The 27,336-nt window shown below is 48.4% G+C and overlaps 1 protein-coding gene across 2 annotated transcripts in view; it reads right to left on the bottom strand.

Moving 5' to 3' along the window:
* The window catches only part of LOC139278991 (cadherin-5-like), a 101,519-nt gene that overhangs the window by 22,881 nt on the left and 51,302 nt on the right, over window positions 1-27,336 (bottom strand). For both annotated transcript variants that reach the window (XM_070898291.1, XM_070898292.1), the window contains exons 4-9: window positions 24,749-24,868; window positions 19,552-19,719; window positions 17,435-17,616; window positions 16,165-16,406; window positions 13,905-14,041; window positions 10,468-10,580 (exon numbers count right to left, since the gene is read on the bottom strand). In XM_070898291.1, coding sequence (XP_070754392.1) covers window positions 10,468-10,580; window positions 13,905-14,041; window positions 16,165-16,406; window positions 17,435-17,616; window positions 19,552-19,719; window positions 24,749-24,868 — 962 coding nt within the window. The remainder of the gene's footprint in view (window positions 1-10,467; window positions 10,581-13,904; window positions 14,042-16,164; window positions 16,407-17,434; window positions 17,617-19,551; window positions 19,720-24,748; window positions 24,869-27,336) is intronic.

Raw genomic sequence — 27,336 nt, 5'->3', positions numbered from 1 at the left:
TACACAGGAGTGTTATTATATAATATATACAGGAGTGTTATACCCAGTAACACACGGTGTGTTACTATATAATATATACAGAGTGTTATACCCAGTAACACACAGTGTGTTATTATAAAATATATACAGGAGTGTTATTATATAATATATACAGGAGTGTTATACCCAGAAACACACAGTGTGTTAATATATAATATATACAGAGTGTTATACCCAGTAACACACAGTGTGTTATTATATAATATATACAGGAGTGTTATACCCAGTAACACACATTGTGTTATTATATAATATATACAGGAGTATTATACCCAGTAACACACAGTGTGTTATTATATATATACGGGAGTGTTATACCCAGTAACACGGTGTGTTATTATATATATATATAAATATATACAGGAGTGTAGTACCCAGTAACACACAGTGTGTTATTATATATATATTATAGAGGAGTGTTATAGAAACATAGAAACATAGAAAATAGGTGCAGGAGCAGGCCATTCAGCCCTTCTAGCCTGCACCGCTATTCAATGAGTTCATGGCTGAACATGCAACTTCAGTACCCCCTTCCTGCTTTCACGCCATACCCCTTGATCCCCCGAGTAGGACTTCATCTAATTCCCTTTTGAATATATTTAGTGAATTGGCCCCAACCACTTTCTGTGGCAGAGAATTCCTCAGGTTCACCACTCTCTGGGTGAAGGAGTCTCTCCTCATCTCGGTCCTAAATGGCTTACCCCTTATCCTTAGACTGTGAACCCCTGGTTCTGGACTTCCCCAACATTGGGAACATTCTTCTTGCATCTAACCTGTCTAAACCCGGCAGGATTTTAAACGTTTCTATGAGGTCCCCTCTCGTTCTTCTGAACTCCAGTGAATACAAGCCCAGTTGATCCAGTCTTTCTTGACAGGTCAGTCCCACCATCCCGGGAATCAGTCTGGTGAATCTTCGCTGCACTCAATCAATAGCAAGAATGTCCTTCCTCAAGTTAGGAGACCAAAATTGTACACAATACTCCAGGTGTGGCCTCACCAAGGCCCTGTACAACTGTAGTAACACCTCCCTGCCCCTGTACTCAAATCCCCTCGCTATGAAGGCCAACATGCCATTTGCTTTCTTAACCGCCTGCTGTACCTGCATGCCAACCTTCAATGACTAATGTACCATGACACCCAGGTCTCGTTGCACCTTCCCTTTTCCCAATCTGTCACCATTCAGATAATAGTCTGTCTCTCTGTTTTTACCACCAAAGTGGATAACCTCACATTTATCCACATTATACTTCATCTGCCATGCATTTGCCCACTCACCTAACCTATCCAAGTCACTCTGCAGCCTCATAGCATCCTCCTCGCAGCTCACACTGCCACCCAACTTAGTGTCATCCGCAAATTTGGAGATACTACATTTAATCCCCTCGTCTAAATCATTAATGTACAGTGTAAACAGCTGGGGCCCCAGCACAGAACCTTGCGGTACCCCACTAGTCACTGCCTGCCATTCTGAAAAGTACCCATTTACTTCTACTCTTTGCTTCCTGTCTGACAACCAGTTCTCAATCCACGTCAGCACACTACCCCCAATCCCATGTGCTTTAACTTTGCACATTAATCTCTTGTGTGGGACCTTGTCGAAAGCCTTCTGAAAGTCCAAATATACCACATCAACTGGTTCTCCTTTGTCCACTTTACTGGAAACATCCTCAAAAAATTCCAGAAGATTTGTCAAACATGATTTCCCCTTCACAAATCCATGCTGACTTGGACCTATCATGTCACCATTTTCCAAATGCGCTGCTATGACATCCTTAATAATTGATTCCATCATTTTACCCACGACTGAGGTCAGGCTGACCGGTCTATAATTCCCTGTTTTCTCTCTCCCTCCTTTTTTAAAAAGTGGGGTTACATTGGCTATCCTCCACTCGATAGGAACTGATCCAGAGTCAATGGAATGTTGGAAAATGACTGTCAATGCATCCGCTATTTCCAAGGCCACCTCCTTAAGTACTCTGGGATGCAGTCCATCAGGCCCTGGGGATTTATCGGCCTTCAATCCCATCAATTTCCCCAACACAATTTCCCGACTAATAAAGATTTCCCTCAGTTCCTCCTCCCTACTAGACCCTCTGACCCCTTTTATATCCGGAAGGTTGTTTGTGTCCTCTTTAGTGAATACTGAACCAAAGTACTTGTTCAATTGGTCTGCCATTTCTTTGTTCCCCGTTATGACTTCCCCTGATTCTGACTGCAGGGGACCTACGTTTGTCTTTACTAACCTTTTTCTCTTTACAGACCTATAGAAACTTTTGCAATCCGCCTTAATGTTCCCTGCAAGCTTCTTCTCGTACTCCATTTTCCCTGCCCTAATCACACCCTTTGTCCTCCTCTGCTGAGTTCTAAATTTCTCCCAGTCCCCAGGTTCGCTGCTATTTCTGGCCAATTTGTATGCCACTTCCTTGGCTTTAATACTATCCCTGATTTCGCTTGATAGCCACAGTTGAGCCACCTTCCCTTTTTTATTTTTACGCCAGACAGGAATGTACAATTGTTGTAGTTCATCCATGCGGTCTCTAAATGTCTGCCATTGCCCATCCACAGTCAACCCCTTAAGTATCATTCGCCAATCTATCCTAGCCAATTCATGCCTCATACCTTCAAAGTTACCCTTCTTTAAGTTCTGGACCATGGTCTCTGAATTAACTGTATCATTCTCCATCCTAATGCAGAATTCCACCATATTATGGTCACTCTTCCCCAAGGGGCCTCGCACAATGAGATTGCTAATTAGTCCTCTCTCATTACACAATACCCAGTCTAGGATGGCCTCCCCCCTAGTTGGTTCCTCGACATATTGGTCTAAAAAACCATCCCTTATGCACTCCAGGAAATCCTCCTCCACCGTATTGCTTCCAGTTTGGCTAGCCCAATCTATGTGCATATTAAAGTCACCCATTATAACTGCTGCACCTTTATTGCATGCACCCCTAATTTCCTGTTTGATGCCCTCCCCAACATCACTACTACTGTTTGGAGGTCTGTACACAACTCCCACTAACGTTTTTTGCCCTTTGCTGTTCTGCAGCTCCACCCATATAGATTCCACATCATCCAAGCTAATGTCTTTCCTAAGTATTGCATTAATCTCCTCTTTAACCAGCCATGCTACCCCACCTCCTTTTCCTTTTATTCTATCCTTCCTGAATGTTGAATACCCCTGGATGTTGAGTTCCCAGCCCTGATCATCCTGGAGCCACGTCTCCGTAATCCCAATCACATCATATTTGTTAACATCTATTTGCACAGTTAATTCATCCACCTTATTGTGGATACTCCTTGCTTTAAGACACAAAGCCTTCAGGCTGGTTTTTTAACACCCTTTGTCCTTTTAGAATTCTGCCGCACAGTGGCCCTTCCTGTTCCCCGCCGCGGGCTTCTCCGCCCCCCACCCCCCCCGATCTCCCCTCCGTCTCCTGCCTCTGCCTCCCTTTTGTCTCCCTCTGTCTCCCTGCATTGGTTCCCATCCCCCTGCCATATTAGTTTAATCCTTCCCCAACAGCACTAGCAAACACTCCCCCTAGGACATTGGTTCCGGTCCTGCCCAGGTGCAGACCGTCCGGTTTGTACTGGTCCCACCTCCCCCAGAACCGGTTCCAATGCCCCAGGAATTTGAATCCCTCCCTGCTGCACCACTGCTCAAACCACGTATCCATCTGCGCTATCCTGCGATTCCTACTCTGACTAGCACGTGGCACTGGTAGCAATCCCGAGATTACTACTTTTGAGGTCCTACTTTTTAATTTAGCTCCTAGCTCCTTAAATTCGTTTCGTAGGACCTCATCCCTTTTTTTTACCTATGTCGTTGGTACCAATGTGCACCACGATAACTGGCTGTTCTCCCTCCCATTTCAGAATGTCCTGCACCCGCTCCGAGACATCCTTGACCCTTGCACCAGAGAGGCAACATACCATCCTGGAGTCTCGGTTGCGGCCGCAGAAACGCCTATCTATTGCCATCACAATTGAATCCCCTATCACTATCGCACTCCCACTCTTTTTCTTGCCCTCCTGTGCAGCAGCCAGTTATACCCAGTAACACACAGTGTGTTATTATACAGGAGTGTTATACCCAGTAACACACAGTGTGTTTTTATATATATACGGGAATGTTATACCCAGTAGCACACGGTGTGTTATTATATAATATATACAGGAGTGTTATACCCAGTAACACACAGTGTGTTATTATATAATATATACAGGTGTGTTATACCCAGTAATACACAGTGTGTTATTATATAATATATACAGGAGTGTTACACCCAGTAACACACAGTGTGTTATTATATAATGTATACAGGTGTGTTATACCCAGTAATACACAGTGTGTTATTATATAATATATGCAGGAGTGTTACACCCAGTAACACATGGTGTGTTATTATATAATATATACAGGTGTGTTATACCCAGTAATACACAGTGTGTTATTATATAATATATGCAGGAGTGTTATACCCAGTAACACACAGTGTGTTATTATATAATATATACAGGAGTGTTACACCCAGTAACACACGGTGTGTTATTATATAATATATACAGGTGTGTTATACCCAGTAATGCACAGTGTGTTATTATATAATATATGCAGGAGTGTTATACCCAGTAACACACAGTGTGTTATTATATAATATATACAGGAGTGTTACACCCAGTAACACACGGTGTGTTATTATATAGTATATACAGGAGTGTTATACCCAGTAACACACAGTGTGTTATTATATATATATATATATATACAGACAGAGTGTTATACCCAGTAACACACAGTGTGTTATGATATAATATATACAGGAGTGTTATACCCAGTAACACACAGTGTGTTATTATATATATACAGAGTGTTATACCCAGTAATACACAGTGTGTTATTATATAATATACACAGAGTGTTATACCCAGTAACACACAGTGTGTTATTATATAATATATACAGGAGTGTTATACCCAGTAACACACAGTGTGTTATTATATAATATATACAGGAGTGTTATACCCAGTAACACACGGTGTATTATTATATAATATATACAGGAGTGTTATACCCAGTAACACACAGTGTGTTATTATATATATACGGGAATGTTATACCCAGTATCACACAGTGTGTTATTATATATATACGGGAATGTTATACCCAGTAACACACAGTGTGTTATTATATATATATATATATATATATATATACAGGAGTGCTATACCCAGTAACACACAGTGTGTTATTATATATATACGGGAATGTTATACCCAGTAACGGACAGTGTGTCATTATATATATACGGGAGTGTTATACCCAGTAACACACAGTGTGTTATTATATAATATATACAGGAGTGTTATACCCAGTAACACACGGTGTGTTATTATATAATATATACAGGAGTGTTATACCCAGTAACACACAGTGTGTTATTATATATATATATATATATATATACAGGAGTGCTATACCCAGTAACACACAGTGTGTTATTATATATATACGGGAATGTTATACCCAGTAACACACAGTGTGTTATTATATATATACGGGAATGTTATACCCAGTAACACACAGTGTGTTATTATATATATACGGGAATGTTATACCCAGTAACACACAGTGTGTTATTATATATATACGGGAGTGTTATACCCAGTAATGCACGGTGGGTAATTTTGACTTTGTGCGAAAGTGTAAAACGGGGGATTGCGGATCAACATCTCTCCCTATTTTTATATCCATCGAAGTATAAAGAGACAGAGGGAGTGGCAGAGAGAGAGGCAGAGAGAGAGAGAGACAGTGAGAGACAGTGAGAGACACAGAGAGAGTGAGACAGAGCGAGAGACAGAGAGAGAGAGGGCTCAAAATTGCCCAGGAGATTCTCCGTTATTTTTGGAGCAACTTGATTTTTCTAAAATATCTTAAAAATCCCCATTCTGCACATTCAATTTGTGCCAGTGTAAGTGAGTTAGTTAAGATGTTTTTAGTTTCGTTTAGTTTTTTTCAAAAGGGGCATTACCAGCCACCAACTCCTGTTTTGGCCATTTAAGCCAGTTTGTAAAGCTAATAGTTGCTCCAAACTAACTTAGGCCAGCGTATGTGGCCACTTGTGACCGCACAGAAAACCCTTGCGGAGAGTTAAGAAATCAGCCCAGGTCTGTATTTAATGACTTGACTAAAGAATGTGACTAGGATCAAACAGCTATACAGGACATCATATGACAAACTTCGCAAAGTTAATATACTGCACAACAGAAGCATTCATGGAAGCTTAAACTACAAAAATAAAAGATGTAAGGAGACAAAACATATTGATATAATTTTTTCCAAATATCCAAATAAAAAATAGAAGTTCCTCCTGCTCGTTGTTCTTATATTCTCCCAGCCGCCTAAGCTCACCCACCATCAGCCCACCCCTTACAAACAAACCTACCTCCCGGGGTCGGTGATCGAACCCACCCTGCGGTTCGGAATTCACGCCCCCCCCGGGATCAAAACTCAGCCCCCCAGGATCAAAACTCCCCTCTCCCCTCGGCCCCTCCAGATCAAAACTCCACCCAGCCCCCAGGATCGCAACCCCGCGCCCTCCTCCCCCCTGGATAAAAGCTCCGCCCCCCCCAGGATCAAAATGCCCCCCCGCCCCCACACCTGGATCAAAATTCCCCCCCCCCCCACACCCTCACCATCCCCGCCGCCCCGGCTTGGGTCCCGCACCGACCTGCTTGTTGTGGCCTTCTAGCCCGGGAAGGCAGCAGGCCGGCCTGTGCGGGAGGCCACTCGGCCCGGGATGGGGCGGGATACATCGGGTCCCACGCTGCAGCACTGAGGTTGGGGGCAGGAGCTACTGTGCATGCGCGCACACTCCAATGCACATGTGGAGAGCTGCTGGCACTGTTTCTGGCGAGGAGCCCTAGCTCCGCCTCCCAATCGACTGGCCACGCCGCGCCGCGTCAAGCCCTGGGAGAGGAAACACAGCGGCCAGAATCGGGGGATAACTTTTCACCGCCATTTTCAGCCCATAAAGTAAGCACATCTCTGGTGAATGCGCCGAAAAAAGTGGTGGTCCAAATTTGAGCCCACAGAGAGGCAGAGAGAGAGGGAGGGAGAGGGAGGCGTATAGAGAGAGAGAGAGAGAGAGAGGGAGGGAGAGCGAGACAGATAGAGACAGAGAGAAGGAAAGGGAGTCAGAGAAAGAACCAAACTGGTAGCAATGCGGTGGAGGAGGATTTCCTGGAGTGTATTAGGGATGGTTTCCTCGACCAATATGTCGAGGAACCAACTAGCGAGCTGGCTATTCTAGACTGGGTGATGTGTAATTAGAAGGGACTAATTAGCAAACTTGTGTGAGGCCCCTTGGGGAAGAGTGGCCATAATACGGTAGAATTCTTTGTTAAGATGGAGAGTGACACAGTTAATTCGGAAACTAGGGTCCTGAACTTAAGGAAAGGTGACTTCGACGGTATGAGGGGTGAAGTGGCTAGAATAGACTGGCACAGGATACTTAAAGGGTTGACGGTGGATAGGCAATGGCAAACATTTAAAGATCACATGGATGAACTTCAGCAATTGTACATCCCTATCTGGAGTAAAAATAAATCGGGGAAGGTGGCTCAACCGTGGCTAACAAGGGAAATTAAGGAAAGTGTTAAATCCAAGGAAGAGGTATATAAATTGTCCAGAAAAAGCAGCAAACCTGAGGACTGGGAGAAATTTAGAATTCAATAGAGGAGGACTAAGGGTTTAATTAAGAGGGGGAAAATAGAGTACGAGAGAAAGCTTGTAGGGAACATAAAAAACTGACTTGCAAAAGCTTTTATAAACATGTGAAGAGAAAAAGATTAGTGAAGACAAATGTAGGTCCCTTGCAGTTGGATTCAGGTGAATTTATAATGGGGAACAAAGAAATGGCAGATCAATTGAACAAATACTTCGGTTCTGTCTTCACGAAGGAAGACACAAATAACCTTCCGAATGTACTAGGGGACAGTGGGTCTAGTGAGAAGGAGGAACTGAAGGATATCCTTATTAGGCGGGTAATTGTGTTAGGGAAATTGATGGGATTGAAGGCCAATAAATCTCCGGGGCCTGATAGTCTGCATCCCAGAGTACTTAAGGAAGTGGCCCTAGAAATAGTAGATGCATTGGTGATCATTTTCCAACAGTCTATCGACTCTGGATCAGTTCCTATGGACGGAGGGTAGCTAATGTAACACCACTTTTTAAAAAAGGAGGGAGAGAGAAAACGGGTAATTATAGACCGGTTAGCCTGACATCATTAGTGGGAAAATGTTGGAATCAATCATTTGGAAAGCAGTGACAGGATCGGTCCAAGTCAGCATGGATTTATGAAAGGGAAATCATGCTTGACAAATCTTCTGGAAATTTTTGAGGATGTAACTAGTAGAGTGGACAAGGGAGAACCAGTGGATATGGTGTATTTGGACTTTCAAAAGGCTTTTGACAAGGTCCCGCACAAGGCATTGGTGTGCAAAATCAAAGCGCATGGTATTGGGGGTAATGTACTGACGTGGATAGAGAACTGGTTGGCAGACAGGAAGCAGAGAGTCGGGATAAACGGGTCCTTTTCAGAATGGCAGGCAGTGACTAGTGGAGTGCCGCAGGGCTCAGTGCTGGGACCCCAGCTCTTTACAATATACATTAATGATCTAGATGAAGGAATTGAGTGTAATATCTCCAAGTTTGCAGACAACACTAAACTGGGTGGCGGTGTGAGCTGTGAGGAGGATGCTAAGAGGCTGCAGGGTGACTTGGACAGGTTAGGTGAGTGGGCAAATGCATGGCAGATGCAGTATAATGTGGATAAATGTGAGGTTATCCATTTTGGGGGCAAAAACACGAAGGCAGAATATTATCTGAATGGCGGCAGATTAGGAAAAGGGCCGGTGTAATGAGACCTGGGTGTCATGGTTCATCAGTCATTGAAAGTTGGCATGCAGGTACAGCAAGCGGTGAAGAAGACAAATGATATGTTGGCCTTCATAGCTAGGGGATTTGAGTATTGGAGCAGGGAGGTCTTACTGCAGTTGTACAGGGCCTTAGTGAGGCCTCATCTGGAATATTGTGTTCAGTTTTGGTCTCCCAATCGGAGGAAGAACGTTCTTGCTGTTGAGGGAGTGCAGCGAAGGTTCACCAGACTGATTCCAGGGATGGCTGGACTGTTATATGAGGAGAGACTGGATCAACTGGGCCTTTATTCACTGGAATTTAGAAGGATGAGAGGGGATCTCATAGAAACGAATAAGATTCTGATGGGACTGGACAGGTTAGATGTGGGAAGAATGTTCCCGATGTTGGGGAAGTCCAGAACCAGAGGACACAGTCTTAGGATAAGGGGTAGGCCATTTAGGACTGAAATGAGGAGAAACTTCTTCATTCAGAGAGTTGTTAACCTGTGGAATTCCCTGCCGCAGAGTGTTGTTGATGCCAGTTCATTGGATATATTCAAGAGGGAGTTAGATATGGCCCTTATGGCTAAAGGGATCAAGGGGTATGGAGAGATAACAGGAAAAGGGTACTGAGGGAATGATCAGCCATGATCTTATTGAATGGCAGTGCAGGCTCAAAGGGCTGAATGGCCAACTCCTGCACCTATTTTCTATGTTTCTATGTCTCTATGAAAGACATTTAGACAAGCGTGAGAGAGAGAGGCAGACAGAAAAAGTATAAAACAGAGAGAGCGTGTGAGAGAGAGACACACACAGAGAAAGTGTAAGGCAGACAGAAAGAGATAACGGGCTAGAAATTACGTTTTTATCGATATTGTTTTTTTCCCGTCATTTCTCGGAAAAAATACCACTAAAAACATCGCCATTATTTAAGGGGGTAAAATTGCCCAAAAAATGCGGCTGACGGTAAAAATCGGCATTGCACGGGGATTGGCGGTGCAAACCGTGGTTCTCGCCAACTTCAGCCCGAGGCCGATCACCGCCAAAAATACAGGCCCTGGGAGGGGGGAAAACACACTAAAAGAAATTGCAAAAATCAACAAATAAACAATCAGAAAACATTCACTATACACTTGACTAATGAATCGTTGAAAAAGAATTCAAAAATAAAAACTTCAACTTACCTTTTTTGTTGGTTTTCCTACCTCCCGCTGTTTCTGGGGCTTCACCGCATGCGTTTCTCGGGCATGTTTTTTCACCCCGAGTACGGGTTCCCCCAACGGCCAATTTTAAATGGTGCGGTTTTTTTGGGGGGACGTTGCACGTGTTCCATCCGCTTTTCGCCGATATTTCAAAACTGCCGGTCGTTAACTTTGGCCAATTTAGGCAAGTGTCTTTTACCGGCAAAAAAGGCGAAATATCGCCGGGCAAACGTGCGCGAGGCTGGCTAACATCCCCCCCATAGTGTGTGAGAGTGAGAGTGCAGTGTCGAGGACAAACTCCACTTACTGTTCCAGCCACATCATCTTCACAGACGTGGGGATTGTAATTTTCTGCCAATGTTGGAGCGTTATCATTTTTATCCAGCACTTTAATTACTACCAGAACATCGGATGTGGAATCTGTGAAGCAAACGATTAAAAAGAAGAATAAACCTGGGAATCTGAAATTAAACCTGAATTTTTTGAGACACGTACCTTCCCTGTTCTCATTACAGACACTGACTGACCGGGTCAGCATCTTTCTGTTATTATGGATTAAGGAAGGTCAGAAATGGACAATGTGTGAACGTTGCAGCAGGTCAGAGGTTAGGGGTCACCACTCCACAGGCCAAGAAAGACCCAGTGCAGAGCTCCATCCACACTGACCTGGCAGTGTGACCCAGACAACACTGAGGATCCACACTCAGCCCACCCGCCGTGTAAACGGACACATCAAAGGAAAAGTAGAGAACTTGCATTTTATAGCGCCTTTCACAACCTCAGGGCATCCAATGAAGTAGTTTGTTGGAGTGCGGTCAGTGTTGTAATGTGGGAAATGCAACAGCCAATTTGCGCAGAGCAAGCTCCCACAAATAGTAATATGATAAATGACCAGATAATCTGTTTTTTAGTTAATTTTGTTGAGGGATAAACATTGGCCAAGAACTCCCCTGCTCTTCGTCGAAATGGGATCTTTTATGCCCATTTGAGAGAGTAGACGGGGCCTCAGTTTAACATCTCATCCAAAAGACGGTACCTCCGACAGTGTGGTGCTCCCTCAGTACTGCCCCTCCGACAGTGCAGCGCCCTCTCAGTACTGCCCCTCCGACAGTGCGGTACTCCCTCAGCACTACCCCTCAGGCAGTGCGGAGCTCCCTCAGTACTGCACCTCCGACAGTGCGGCACCCCCTCAGTACTGCCCCTCCGACATTGCGGCACCCCCTCAGTACTGCCCCTCCGACAGTGCGGCACCCCCTCAGTACTGCCCCTCCGACAGTGCGGCACTCTCTCAGTACTGCCCCTCCCACAGTGCGGCGCTCCCTCAGTACTGCACCTCCGACAGTGCGGCGCTCCCTCAGCACTGCCCCTCCGACAGTGCGGCGCTCCCTCAGTACTGCCCCTCCGACAGTGCGGCACTCCCTCAGCACTGCCCCTACGACAATGCGGCGCTCCCTCAGTACTGCCCCTCCGACAGTGCGGCTCTCCCTCAGCACTGCCCCTCCAACAGTGCGGTTCACCCTCAGTACTGCCCCTCTGACAGTGCAGCACTCCCTCAGTACTGCCCCTCCCACAGCGCGGCACTCCCTCAGTACTGCCCCTCCGACAGTGCGGCGCTCCCTCAGTACTGCCCCTCCGACAGTGCGGCACTCCCTCAGCACTGCCCCTACGACAATGCGGCGCTCCCTCAGTACTGCCCCTCCGACAGTGCGGCTCTCCCTCAGCACTGCCCCTCCAACAGTGCGGTTCACCCTCAGTACTGCCCCTCTGACAGTGCAGCACTCCCTCAGTACTGCCCCTCCCACAGCGCGGCACTCCCTCAGTACTGCCCCTCCGACAGTGCGGCACTCCCTCAGCACTGCACTGGAGTGTCAGCCTGAATTGTTATGCTCAGGTCTCTGGAGTGGGACTTGAACCAGAGACCTCCTGACTCACACACAGCACGTATGAACAGAGATTTCCGTCCACGAATAGACACACAGGGCTGTGCTTTCACCTTTGTTGCGGGGAAGGGGTTAAAATGGCCACCCGTTACAAGTCGACTTGTGCGGAAAGGAACATTCGGTGGATTTTCTACAGAGTGACCAGACCCAGATCGCCTTTACATGCCCTGAGCAATGGAAAATTCCGGTGATGGAGATAAGAGGGCATTTTCCTTCAGGGCAAGGATGCCACAGAAACAGAGTTGGGGGCGGAATTTCTCATCTGCCTGCCTGACTCCCCCAAGACCCCATTTCGTTTTCCAGGGATGGGGTTAATTTAAGGCCATTGTGCAGACTCCCAGCACTATCCCTGCTCTCCAGTGAGAGGCAGCGAGGTGGGGGGGAGAGACATATTCTTGGCCGGTTTATAAAGGGAGAGCATTAACCCTAACCCGGGCAGTGGAATTATGCGATTTGCTCTGAATGACCCCAGGCGCCATAACAAACCCCAAAGTAGACTGTGATTCCTCCTTTCCCCATCTCCTGACCTCTGGCCCTCACCTCAAGTGGAGCAGAGGCAGGAGTAGAGGGAAATCAAACGGAATCCTAGACCCCACCCCTTTTTGCTGCCATTCAGTCGTGGTTGATGGGTAACGGGCAAGCAATAACAACAACAGCGCCTTCAATGTAGTAAAATTTCCCAAGGTGCATCACAGGAGCGTAATCAAACAGGAGATATCAGGACAGGTGACCAAAAGCTGGGTCAGAGAGGTAGGTTTTAAGGAGCGACTTAAAGGAGGAGGGAGAGGTAGAGAGACGGAGAGGTTTAGGGTGGGAGTTCCAGAGCTTGGGGCCCAGGCAGCTGAAGGCACGGCCACCGATGGTGGAGCGATTATAATCAGGGATGCTCAGGAGGGCAGAATTGGAGAAGCGCAGAGATCTCGGGGGTGGGTTGGGGGGCGGGGGCTGGAGGAGGGTACAAAGGAAGGGTGAGGCCATGGAGGATTTGAAAACAAAATTGAAGATTTTAAAATGTGAGATGATGCTGAATCGGGAGCCAATGTAGGTCAGCGAGCACAATGGGTGATGGGTGATTGGGACTTGGTGCGAGTTAGGACACGTGGCAATGAGCACAGGGGGTGATGGGTGATTGGGACTTGGTGCGAGTTAGGACACGTGGCAACGAGCACAGGGGGTGATGTGTGAGCGGGACTTGGTGTGAGTTAGGACACGGGGCACAGGGGGTGATGGGTGAGCGGGACTTGGTGCGAGTTAAGTCATGGGGCAGTGAGCACAGGGGGTGATGGGTGAGCGGGACTTGGTGCGAGTTAAGTCATGGGGCAGTGAGCACAGGGGCTGATGGGTGAGCGGGACTTGGTGCGAGTTAAGTCATGGGGCAGTGAGCACAGGGGGTGATGGGTGAGCAGGACTCGGTGTGAGTTAGGACACGGGGCAGCGAGCACAGGGGGTGATGGGTGAGCGGGACTCGGTGTGAGTTAGGATACGGGGCAGTGAGCACAGGGGGTGATGGGTGAGCGGGACTCGGTGTGAGTGAGGACACGGGGCAGTGAGCACAGGGGGTGATGGGTGAGCGGGACTCGGTGTGAGTTAGGACATGGGGCAGTGAGCACAGGGGGTGATGGGTGAGCGGGATTCGGTGCGAGTTAGGACATGGGGCAGCCGAGGTTTGGATGAGCTCGGGTTTATGGATAGTGGTAGGCGGGGGTCCCGCTGGGAGTGCGTTGGAATAGTCGAGTCTGGAGATAAGAAAGACATGGCTGAGGATTTCAGCAACGGATGAGCTGAGGTCGGGGTGGAGACTTACTGCTTTTACCAACTTCGCTGGCTATTGCTGTGATGTTGTGCATGGCAATAGCTTCTCGATCCAGTTCCACTCTGGTGTAAATAATTCCATCATCTGTCCCGATCTTAAAAAAATCCATCCCACTCCTTAATGAATATCTGGAAACACGAAACACATGTTACAACAATACATACACGTAGTGCTGAACACATCATACTGGTTTAACTACAGTCAATTCTTTTTCAACATTATTTCACAGACAATAATTTAAAGCTTAAAGGGTACAAGCGGGAATCTAATCGCGGGGTTTGGGGGTTTATATATAGAATAACAGATACCCGGGAGTGAGTTACAGGCGGGAATCTAATCGAGGGGTTCAGGGGGTTTATATATAGAATAACAGATACCCGGGAGTGTGTTACAGGCTGGAATCTAATCGAGAGGTTCGAGGGGTTTACATATAGAATAACAGATACCTGGGAGTGAGTTACAGGCTGGAATCTAATCAAGGGGTTTGGGGGGTTAATATATAGAATAACAGATACCCGGGAGTGAGTTACAGGCTGGAATCTAATCGATGAGTTCGGGGGTTTATATATAGAATAACAGATACCCGGGAGTGAGTTACAGGCTGGAATCTAATCGATGAGTTCGGGGGTTTATATATAGAATAACAGATACCCGGGAGTGAGTTACAGGCTGGAATCTAATCGATGAGTTCGGGGGTTTATATATAGAATAACAGATACCCGGGAGTGAGTTACAGGCTGGAATCTAATCGAGGGGTTCAGGGGGTTTATATATAGAATAACAGATACCCAGGCGTGAGTTACAGGCTGGAATCTAATCGAGGAGTTTGGGGGGTTTATATATAGAATAACAGATACCCAGGAGTGAGTTACAGGCTGGAGTCTAATCGAGGGGTTCGGGGTTTTATATATACAATAACAGATACCCGGGAGTGAGTTACAGGCAGGAATATAATCGAGGGGTTCGGGGGGTTTATATATAGAATAACAGATACCCGGGAGTGAGTTACAGGCTGGAATCTAATCGAGGGGTTCGGGGGTTTATATATAGAATAACAGATACCCGGGAGTGAGTTACAGGCTGGAATCTAATCGAGGAGTTTGGGGGGTTTATATATCGAATAACAGATACCCAGGCGTGAGTTACAGGCTGGAATCTAATCGAGGGGTTCGGGGGTTTATATATAGAATAACAGATACCCGGGAGTGAGATACAGGCAGGAATATAATCGAGGGGTTCGGGGGTTTATATATGGTATAACAGATACTCGGGAGTGAGTTACAGGCTGGAATCTAATCGAGGGATTCGGGGTGTTTATATTTAGAATAACAGATACCTGGGAGTGAGTTACAGGCTGGAATCTAATCGAGGGGTTCGGGGGGTTTATATATAGAATAACAGATACCCGGGAGTGAGTTACAGGCCGGAATCTAATCGAGGGGTTCGGGGGGTTTATATATAGAATAACAGATACCCGGGAGTGAGTTACAGGCTGGAATCTAATCGAGGGGTTCAGGGGGTTTATATATAGAATAACAGATACCCGGGAGTGAGTTGCAGTCTGGGATCTAATCGAGGGGTTCGGGGGGTTTTATATTTAGAATAACAGATACCCGGGAGTGAGTGACAGGCTGGAATCTAATCGAGGGGTTCGGGGGGTTTATATATAGAATAACAGATACCCGGGAGTGAGTTACAGGCTGGAATCTAATCGAGGGGTTCGGGGGTTTATATATAGAATAACAGATACCCAGGAGTGAGTTACAGGCTGGAATCTAATCGAGGGGTTCGGGGGGTTAATATATAGAATAACAGATACCCGGGAGTGAGTTACAGGCTGGAATCTAATCGAGGGGTTCGGGGGGTTTATATATAGAAGAACAGATACCCGGGAGTGAGTTACAGGCTGGAATCTAATCGAGGGGTTCGGGGGGGTTTATATATAGAATAACAGATACCCGGGAGTGAGTTACAGGCTGGAATCTAATCAGGAGGTGTATATATAGAATAAAGAAGTTACTATTTATCAACTGTTAAATCTCTAACTACTTTCAGTTGTGACGAAGGCTCACCGAGCTGAAACACTAACGCTGTTTCTCTCTCCGCAGATGCTGCCTGACCCGCTGAGATTTCCAGCATTCTCTGGTTATAATTCCAGAGTTACAGCAGCCGCAGTATGATGCTTTTCTTTCCCTTACATTTGTTTTCCGTGTGACGCCAAGTTGACGGAATGAGTCTCCTGAGCTCTTACCCCACGCGGTTCTTTGCCCGATCTGGGTCCATTGCCGAGACTTTCCCGACGGCTGTGCCAATGGGCAGGTTCTCGGCGATGCTGAGGGTGTAGTGGGGCAAGCTGAATACTGGAGGCTCGTCCACATCCAGCACCTGTACCACCAGCACTGTCTTGGTCTTGTACCGGGTCCCCTTCACGGGCGAGGGGTTCTCTGCCTCCAGCTCGATGCGGAGCCTTGGCTGCTGCTCAAAGTCCAGGGGCTGTGGGAATGGAAAGCCGGCAGTAACTAGCGGGTCAGGGCGCACCGCTACTGTCCCAGTCGGGACAAGCGATCTCGCAAGAGGAGGACGAGTCCAACGCTGGTGAAGACGGCATGGAAACTTCCCGGGTCCAGGAGGGATACACATCAGGCGAGGGCAGAAAGGGAGAGAATGTGGGGCAAGGTAAGGGATTAAGAGAATTAAGGGATGGGTGGGAGTGTGGAGTTGAGGTGGAAGATCAGCCAAGATCAGCCAAGGGCAGGTACAGCACGGGTTAGATACAGAGTAAAGCTCCCTCTACACTGTCCCATCAAACACTCCCAGGGCAGGTACAGCACGGGGTTAGATACAGAGTAAAGCTCCCTCTACACTGTCCCATCAAACACTCCCAGGGCAGGTACAGGGGGTTAGATACAGAGTAAAGCTCCCTCTACACTGTCCCATCAAACACTCCCAGCGCAGGTACAGCACGGGTTAGATACAGAGTAAAGCTCCCTCTACACTGTCCCATCAAACATTCCCAGGGCAGATACAGGGGGTTAGATACAGAGTAAAGTTATCTCTACACTGTCCCATCAAACACTCCCAGGGCAGGTACAGCACGGGTTAGATACAGAGTAAAGCTCGCTCTACACTGTCCCATCAAACACTCGCAGGGCAGGTACAGCACGGGTTAGATACAGAGTAAAGCTCCCTCTACACTGTCCCATCAAACACTCCCAGGGCAGGTACAGGGGGCTAGATACAGAGTAAAGTTCTCTCTACACTGTCCCATCAAACACTCCCAGGGCAGGTACAGCACGGGTTAGATACAGAGTAAAGCTCCCTCTACACTGTCCCATCAAACACTCCCAGGGCAGGTACAGGGGGTTAGATACAGAGTAAAGCTCCCTCTACACTGTCCCATCAAAAACTCCCAGGGCAGGTACAGGGGGTTAGATACAGAGTAAAGCTCCATCTACACTGTCCCATCAAACACTCCCAGCGCAGGTACAGCATGGGGTTAGATACAGTTAGTGGCAATTTACCTCCTTTAATATTATCATCCCCTGTTGTGTGCGTTGATCGGTTTTAATACGAAATGTGTTGATGCGACTGACAATTGTGTACAATATTTTCGCATTTTCTCCTTCATCCAGATCCTCTGCTTTCACTCGCCCGATCACAGCTCCGATCCTGGTGGCCTCCGACGCAGAATAGTTGTATTGTCCTGAGGGTACAACAAAACTCACATTTATTGGGCATGTGATCTTGCTGGAAAAATAAGGGTGTGCTAAATATTCACGCCTTTATAATGAGAAAATACCTTTAAAAAGGGAGGAGAAGAACATTATCTGAACCCATTGGTTCTAACCTTCCAACTTTCAGCACTGCTTATTTATTCTTATCCGCATAAAGCATTTGCTTAGGGAGTCTCGTATCTGCCATGTGAACTATGTGGCCTGCCCAGCGAAGCTGATCGAGTGTGGTCAGGGGCAGGCCACATAGTTCACATGCCAGATACGAGACTCCCTAAGCAAATGCTTTATGCGGAGCTCCGTCATGGTAAATGAGCCAAAGGAGGACAGCGGAAACGTTATAAGGACACCCTCAAAGCCTCCCTGGTAAAGTGTGACATCACCACTGACACCTGGGAGACCCTTGCCGCAGACCACCCGAGGTGGAGAAAGTCCATCCGGGAGGGCGCTGAGCTCTTCGAATCTCAACGCAAAGTGCGTGAAGAGGTCAGGCGCATGCAGCGGAACTAGCGCGCGGCAAACCAGCCCCACTGACCCCTTCCCCCGACGAATGTCTGTCCCACCTGTAACAGGGTCTGTGGCTCTCGTATCGGACTGTTCAGCCATCAAAGAACTCACTTTGGGAGTGGAAGCAAGTCTTCCTCGATTCCGAGGGACTGCCTGTGATGATGATGATTTACTCTTGTCAATTTTCTCCACTTTTCACCTCAAGTATGTGGGGGCACATCGGGGGAGAAATTGGGTGTGTTTGTGCCTCCCGGGGCGGGGGGGTAACCAGGCACAGACGACTTTGTGACGGGGAGTGGCGGTGTTAATGACACCCGCTAAATCTCGCGAGAGTTTATCGACGGCGCTTCGGCAGAGATCATGACAACATCACTGCGCGCATCGACCCGTTAGTGTGCCGGACCCTAAATTGGGTTTTGCCCCCTGAAACAGCGGCGGGCGATGCCAGCGACAGATTCAGGGGGGCGCACACCAGGGTGAAACTTATGAGAGATGGCCGGCTGCTGTTGCTGGAAAAAAACCCTCTCACTTCTCGTCCCGCTGCGATGGAGGTTTGGCTGCGGTGTCGGTGCCGCGATCACTTGGCTTGGCGCTCTGCTGATCATCCGGTTACCCCGTCTCCCCGGTGGTCCGGGTCCATGGGTTCCTCGTCTGCAGAGTATGCAGCGTGGGATCCTCCCTTTCGTTCAGGGAAGAGCCCCACGTACCTGGCAGCGCTACGTGGCCCAGTGCATCGCGCTCCCGAGCCATGCGCCCCGCCCCACTCTCACCGCAGGAAGGAAGTGGAGCGCTTGATTTAGCCCTCCACTTCCTTCCGGGGGCGGTGACCCCAATTTATTACGAGGGGCGAGATTTTGCGCCTGGCACAATGTCTCATTCCTCCCAAGTGTCACCGCCCGCAGACGGGGTAGAAGCCAATTTCTGGGCCATAATGTTACATCAGGTCCACGGCCTAACTGGTCTGTGCCGGTGTTTATGCTTCACACAAGCCTTTCCCACCCCTCTTCATCTCTCCCTACCAGCATAATCTCCTATTCCTTGCTTCCTCTTGTGTTTATCTAACTTCTCCTTAAATGCATCTGTGCAAATAGCTTCTTACGATTAGAGCTCGGCCGTTTAGGTGGGAAATCAGGAATCCAATTTCTTCCATAAAGAGTTATGGAAATATGCAACTATCTTCTCCAAGGCTGTGGATTACTGGGGGTCAATTGGAGCTTTCAAGACTGAGATTGATCGACTTGTTTTAGGTATCGAGGGCTTCGGAGCTAAGGCGGGTATTGGCGTTGTGTTACAGATCGGCCAATGATCTAATTGAATGGCAGAGTAGACACGAGGGCTGAATGACCTCCTCGTGTTCCGACGCCCCACCTTGGTTAGCGGTGGGTGGGGAGGGATCTTACTGTGTGGGAAGAAGGGTGCGTTGTCATTGATGTCGCTCAGTGAGATGTAGACCGTCCCAGTGGAGCTCATTCCTCCCGGATCCAGACCCATGTCTTTGGCTTGGACCATCAGTTGATAGTTTTTCTGTTTCTCTCTATCCAGGTTGGAGTTCTTTATACGTATGACTCCTATAAAATAGAGAAGGATAACATTTTTAATCAACTGTACGATACTGTAAGTGAGATTCATCACACATCACAGACAAACTCTATGTAAAAAAAGACTTGCATTTATATAGCGCCTTTTACTGGACATCCCAAAGCACTTTACAGCCAATAAAGTACTTAAAAAAAATGTAGTCACTGTTGTAATGTGGGAAACGCGGCAGCCAATTTGCGCACAGCAAGCTCCCACACACAGCAATGTGATAATGACCAGATAATCTGTTTTTGTTATGTGGATTGAGGGATAAATATTGGCCCCAGGACATCGGGGATAACACCCCTGCTCTTTTCAAAATAGTGCCATGGGACATGGGATCTTTTATGTCCACCTGAGGGCAGATGGGGCCTCGGTTTAATGTCTCATCTAAAAGACAGCACCTCCGACAGTACGGCGCTCCCTCAGTACTGCACTGGAATATCGGCCTAGATTTATGTGGTCAAGTCCCTGGAGTGGAACTCGAACCCACGATCTTCTGACTCAGAGATGAGAGAGCCGTGGCTGAAATGTCTCCAAGTGCTTCACATAAAATGAGTCAGGTTGAAGTGCAGTGATTGTTACACACAGCAAGCCCCACAAACAGCAATGTGATAAATAACCAGAAAATCTGTTTCAGTGAGGTTGGTGTTAAATGTTGGTCAGTACACCAGGGACAGTGCTACCTATTGAGACAGCTAACACAGTTGACATTCCAAGGCTTCAATACGAAAAGAACCTTACATAAGAAACATAAGAAATAGGAACATGAGTCGGCCATTCGGACCCTCGAGCCTGCTCCGCCATTCAATAAGATCATGGCAGATCTTCGATCTCCACTTCACTTTCCCGCCCGATCCCCATATCTCTGGGGCCTCAACTATTTACAATCTATATCAATGACTTGGATGAAGGGACCGAGTGTAATGTAGCCAAGTTTGCTGATGATACAAAGATGGGTGGGAAAGGCAAATTGTGAGGAGGACACAAAAAATCTGCAAAGGGATATAGACAGGCTAAGTGAGTGGGCAAAAATTTAGCAGCTGGAGTATAATGTGGGAAAATGTGAGGTTATCCACTTTGGCAGAAAAAATAGAAAAGCAAACTGTAATTTAAATGGAGAAAAATTGCAAAGTGCTGCAGTACAGAGAGACCTGGGGGTACTTGTGCATGAAGCACAAAAAGTTAGTATGCAGGTACAGCAAGTGATCAGGAAGGCAAATGGAATGTTGGCCTTTATTGCAAAGGGGGTTAGAGTATAAAAGCGGAGAAGTCCTGCTACAACTGTACAGGGTATTGGTGAGGCCACACCTGGAGTACTGCGTGCAGTTTTGGTCTCCGTATTTAAGAAGGGATATACTTGCGTTGGAGGCTGTTTAGAGAAGGTTCAGTAGGTTGATTTCTGAGATGAGGGGGTTGACTTATGAAGAAAGGTTGAGTAGGTTGGGCCTATACTCATTGAAGTTCAGAAGAATGAGAGGTGATCTTATCGAGCATATAAGATAATGAGGGGTCTCGACAAGGTGGATGCAGAGAGGATATTTCCACTCATAGGGGAGACTAGAACTAGGGGACATAGTCTCAGAATAAGGGGCCGCCCATTTAAAACTGAGATAAGGAGGAATTTGTTCTCTCAGAGGGTTGTAAATCTGTGGAATTCACTGCCCCAGAGAGCTGTGGAGGCTGGGTCATAGAATATATTCAAGACTGAGATAGACAGATTTTTGTGCGATAAGGGAGTCAAGGGTTATGGGGAGTGGGCAGGGAAGTGGAGCTGAGTCCATGATCAGGTCAGCCATGATCGTATTAAATGGCGGAGCAGGCTCAAGGGGGCAAATGGCCGACTCCTGCTCCTATTTCTTATGTTCTTATGATTCCCTTAGATTCTAAAAATCTAGCGATCTTTGTCTTGAATATACTCAACAACTGAGCTTCCACAGCCCTCTGGGGCAGAGAATTCCAAAGATTCACCACCCACTGAGTGAAGAAATTTCTCCTCATCTCAGTCCTAAATGGCCGACCCCTTATCCTGAGCCTGTGACCCCTGGTTGTAGACTCCCCAGCCCGGGGGGAAACATCCGCCCTGCATCTACTGCACTGACATCTTAATGGGATTCTAATAGAGATTTACTTTCAATGCTGCAGTAGCACCACGCTGTGTCAGTGATATCCTGTTATTAATGTATGTTTAGGACATGGATCTGGCCCATGCTATCCAAAGAAACTCCAACTCGAAGGAGGGAGGGGATGGACAATTGGAGGGAATGCCAATCTCAAATACCAAAATGGCATTTCCAAGAAAGCCTGGGATCTGGGACCATCCCCCACCTTCAACACTCACTCCCTCCACCACCGGCGCCCCCTGGCTGCAGTGTGTACCATCTACAAGATGCACTGCAGCAACTCGCCAAGGCTTCTTCGGCAGCACCTCCCAAACCCACGACCTCTACCACCTAGAAGGACAAGGGCAGCAGGCGCATGGGAACACCACCACCTCCACGTTCCCCTCCCAGTCACACACCATCCTGACTTGGAAATATATCGGCCGTTCCTTCATCGTCGCTGGGTCACAATCCTGGAACTCCCTCCCTAACAGCACTGTGGGAGCACCTTCACCACACGGACTGCAGCGGTTCAAGAAGGCGGTTCACCACCACCTTCTCAAGGGGCAATTAGGGATGGGCAATAAATGCCGGCCTTGCCAGCGACGCCCACATCCCAGGGACGCATAAAGAAAAACCTGGATTCAGTCCACTCATATTTTGAGTCACAGGAAATAGTGACTCAGTAACCAGATTGCGCACAGCAAGGTCCCTCAAACAGCAATGTGATAAATGACCAGATCAGTTGTGTTTAGGTGGCGGTCGAGGGATAAATATTTGGCCCCAGGACAGCGGGAAGAACTCTGTGCTCTTCTTCGCAATAGTGGCTGTGGGGTCTTTCATGTCCTCGCCTCAGAGGTCAGACGGGGCGTTGTTTTGACGTCCCATCCGAAAGAAAGTAAATTGTCAAGGGGAAAAAAGCAGATAATTGGGAGACTGAGAAAACCGGAGTGAAATTTCTCTTCGCCAGAAACGAGCCGATAGTGAGACGCCGGGCCGATTCTCTTTCCTGTCCAATTGGGCGCAGTATACACGGTGGCTGCCGATTGGCTCCAAGCCCGTCCCGCATTTCTAGAGAGGGCCGACTTCACCGCCACGGGTTCACCCCCCACGGGTACACCTGCCACGGGTACAGACCCAGGGGTTCACCGCCACTAGTTCAACCCCACGGGTTCACCCCCACAGGTACACCTGCCACGGGTACAGACCCAGGGGTTCACCCCCATGGGTTCACCCCCCACGGGTACACCCCCCACGGGTACAGACCCAGGGGTTCACCGCCACTAGTTCACCCCCACGGGTTCATCCCCACGGGTACACCTGCCACGGGTACACCCCCCACGGGTACAGACCCAGGGGTTCACCCCCATGGGTTCACCCCCCACGGGTACACCCCCCACGGGTACAGACCCAGGGGTTCACCCCCATGGGTTCACCCCCCACGGGTACACCCCCCACGGGTACAGACCCAGGGGTTCACCCCCACGGGTTCACCCCCACGGGTACACCTGCCACGGGTACAGACCCAGGGGTTCACCGCCACTAGTTCAACCCCACGGGTTCACCCCCACAGGTACACCTGCCACGGGTACAGACCCAGGGGTTCACCCCCACGGGTTCACCCCCCACAGGTACACCCCCCACGGGTACAGACCCAGGGGTTCACCGCCACTAGTTCAACCCCACGGGTTCACCCCCACAGGTACACCTGCCACGGGTACAGACCCAGGGGTTCACCGCCACGGGTTCACCCCCACGGGTTCACCCCCCACGGGTACAGACCCAGGGGTTCACCCCCACGGGTTCACTCCCACGGGTACACCCCCCATGGGTACACCCCCCATGGGTACAGACCCAGGGGTTCACCGCAACGGGTACACTCACCACAGGTACAGACCCAGGGGTTCACCCCCGCGGGTTCACCCCGCACGGGTTCACCCCCCACGGGTACACCCCCCATGGGTACAGACCCAGGCGTTCACCGCCATGGGTTCACCCCCCACGGGTACACCCCCCACGGGTACAGACCCACGGGTACAGACTCAGGGGTTCACCCCCACGTGTTCACCCCCACGTGTTCACCCCCCACGGGTTCACCCTCACGGGTACAGACCCATGGGTTCACCCCCCCATGGTTTCACCCCCCATGGGTTCACCCCCCACGGGTTCACCCCCACGGGTTCAGACCCAGGGGATCCCCCCCCCACGGGTTCACCCCCACGGGTTCAGACCCAGGGGTTCCCCCCCCATGGGTTCACCCCCACGGGTTCAGACCCAGGGTTTCACCCCCACGGGCTCACCCCCCACGGGTTCAGACCCACGGGTTCACCCCCACGGGTTCAGACCCAGGGTTTCATCCCCAAGGGCTCACCCCCCACGGGTACACCCCCCACGGGTACAGACCCAGGAGTTCACCCCCCACGGGTTCAGACCCACGGGTTCACCCCCCACAGGTTCACCCCCCACGGGTTCAGATCCAGGGGTTCCCCCCCCATGGGTTCACCCCCACGGGTTCAGACCCAGGGTTTCACCCCCACGGGTTCACCCCCACGGGTTCACCCCCCACGGGTTCAGACCCAGGGGTTCACCCCCCACGGGTACAGACCCAGGGGTTCACCCCCCACGGGTTCACCCCCCACGGGTACAGACCAAGGGGTTCACCCCCCACGGGTTCACCCCCCACGGGTACAGACCCAGGGGTTCACCCCCCACGGGTTCAGATCCAGGGGTTCACCCCCCACGGGTTCACCCCCACGGGTTCAAACCAAGGGGTTCACCCCCCACGGGTTCACCCCCCACGGGTACAGACCCAGGGGTTCACCCCCCACGGGTTCACCCCCCACGGGTTCAGACCCACGGGTTCACCCCCCAAGGGTTCAGACCCAAGGCGACGGGTTTGATCTCGCGTGCTCCTCACCCGTCATCTGTTCAATGAAGAAATTCTGCTCGTTGTTCAGCAGCTTGTAGGTTACATTTACGTGTTTGCCAACGGTTGGGTCATCCGCATCTTCAGCCCTGACGGTCAGCACAGTGGTTCCTGAGTGGAGCGGGGGGGGCGGGGAGGGGTGGAGGGGGGTGAACACAGAGGAATAATGCAGATTAACGTATGACGCACTCCAATCCTGCTCTGTTGGCAATATTAGCGAAGAACGTTCAATGCGTTTCTGTAACCTTCCTCTCGCCTCCATTTTTTGGCAGAAGCAGTAACCCATTTATATAGGATTACACAGGATAAACGGCACAGAAACTGGACATTATGGCCCAACCAGTCCATACCGGCATTTATGCTCTTCCCGTCTTTCCTCTTCTAAATCTGTTAGCTTAACCCTTCTTCCTCAGACGCTTATGTAACCGCCCCTTAAATGCATAAGAACATAAGAATTAGGAGCAGAAGTCGGCCATTCGGCCCCTCGAGCCTGCTCTGCCATTCAATAAGATCACGGCTGATCTTCGAACTCAACACTTTCCCGCCCGATCCCCACATCCCTCCATTCCCTGAGAGTCCAAAATTCTAGCGATCTTAGCCTTGAATATACTCAACAACTGAGTGTCCATAGCCCCCTGGGACAGAAAATTCCAAAGATTCACAACCTTCTGAGTGAAGAAATTCCTCCTCATCTCAGTCCTAAATAGCCGACCCCTTATCCTGAGACTGTGCCCCCTGGTTCTAGACTCCCCAGCACGGGGGAAACATCCTCCCTGCATCTACCCTGTCAATCCCCTTCAGAATCTTGTATGTTTCAATGAGATCACCTCTCATTCTTCTAAACTCCAGAGAGTATCGGCACAATCTACATCTCCTCTCATAGGACAACCCTCATCCCAGGAATCAATCCAATGAACCTCCGTTGTATTGCCTCTAAGGCAAGTATATCCTTCCTCAGATAAGGAGACCAAAACTGTGCACAGTGCTCCAGGTGTGGTCTCAACAGAGTCCTGTACAATTGTAGCAAGACTTCCTTCCTCTTGTACTCCAACCCTCTAGCAATAAAGGCCAACAGGCCATTTGCCTTCCTTAGTGTTTGCTGTGCCTGCGTATTAACTCTCTGTGTTTCTTGCACGAGAACCTAAATCTCTCTGAACACCAATATTTAATAGTTTCTCACCATTGAAAAAAAAATTCTGTTTTTCTAGCCAAAGTAAATAACCTCACATTTCGCCACATTATACTCCATCTGTCACCTTATTGCCCATTCACTTAACCAGTCTATATCCCTTTGCAGACTCTTTGCATCCTCCTCACATCTTAATTTTCCACCTAGCTTTGTATCATCAAACTTGGATACATTGCACTTGGTCCCTTCATCTAAATCATTATCATACATTGTAAATAGCTGAGGCCCCAGCACTGATCCCTGCGGCACCGCACTAGTTACAGCCTGACAATCTGAAAATTACCCGTTTATCCCTACTCTCTGTTTTCTGTCTGTGAACCAATCCTTTATCCATGCTAATACCTTACCCCCAACCCCATGTGCCCTGATCTTGCTTAACAACCTTTAATGTGGCTCCTTATCGAATGCCTTTTGGAAATCCAAATATACTACATCCACTGGTTCCCCTTTATCTATCCTGCTAGTTCATACTCAAAAAACTCTATAACTTTGTCAAACACGATTTCCCTTTCATAAAACCATGTTGACTCTGCCTAATCATGTTATGATTTTCTAAGTGCCCTGATAACACTTCCTTAACAATGGATTCCAGCATTTTCCCGATGACTGATGTCAGGCTACCTGGCCTGTAGTTCCCTGTTTTCTCTCACCCCCATTCGTAAATAATGGGGTTACATTTGCTACCTTCCAATTCACTGGAACCATTCTAGAATCTGGGGAATTTTGGAAGATTACAACCAGTGCATCCACTATCTCTGCAGCCACCTCTTTTAGAACTCTAGGATGTAATCCATCAGGTCCAGGAGATTTGTCGGCATTTAGTCCCATTAGATTTTCTAGTACTTTTTCTCTACTTATATTAATTACTTTGTTCCTCACCCTCATTAGACCCTTGGTTCCCCACTATTGTTCGTATACTTTTTGTGTCTTCTACTGTGAAGATAGATACAAAATATTTGTTTAAAGCCTCTGCCATTTCCTTGTTCTCCAATATAATGTTTTCTGTCTTGCCTCTAAGGGACCAATGTTTACTTTTGCTACTCTCTTCCTTTTTACATGCTTGTAAAAGTTCTTGCAATCTGTTTATATCTTGCTAATTTGCTCATATATTCAATTTTCTCTCTTTTTATCAATTTTATGGTCATCCTTTACTAGTTTTAAATCACTCCCAGTCCTTAGGCTTACTACTATGCTTTGCAACATTATAAACCTATTATGCACCTGGCCCTGAGTATTCCAAGTCACGCCCAGGGAATCCCCTTCTCCCCCCAGCCTAGCTGCTTTTGTTGCTTCCCTGTTCTTGCACCGTAAAGCTAAAACAAATATCAATCTCACAACAGAAACATCAGAAATGGCTTCATAGTTGTTGATATTAACACTAAACATTGAT

This window comes from Pristiophorus japonicus, chromosome 13, assembly GCF_044704955.1.
Source record: "Pristiophorus japonicus isolate sPriJap1 chromosome 13, sPriJap1.hap1, whole genome shotgun sequence".
In the NCBI taxonomy this organism is placed as follows: Eukaryota; Metazoa; Chordata; class Chondrichthyes; family Pristiophoridae; genus Pristiophorus; species Pristiophorus japonicus.
The sequence above is the reverse complement of the archived record's forward strand: the minus strand, read 5'-3'. Positions and strand labels throughout refer to the sequence as shown.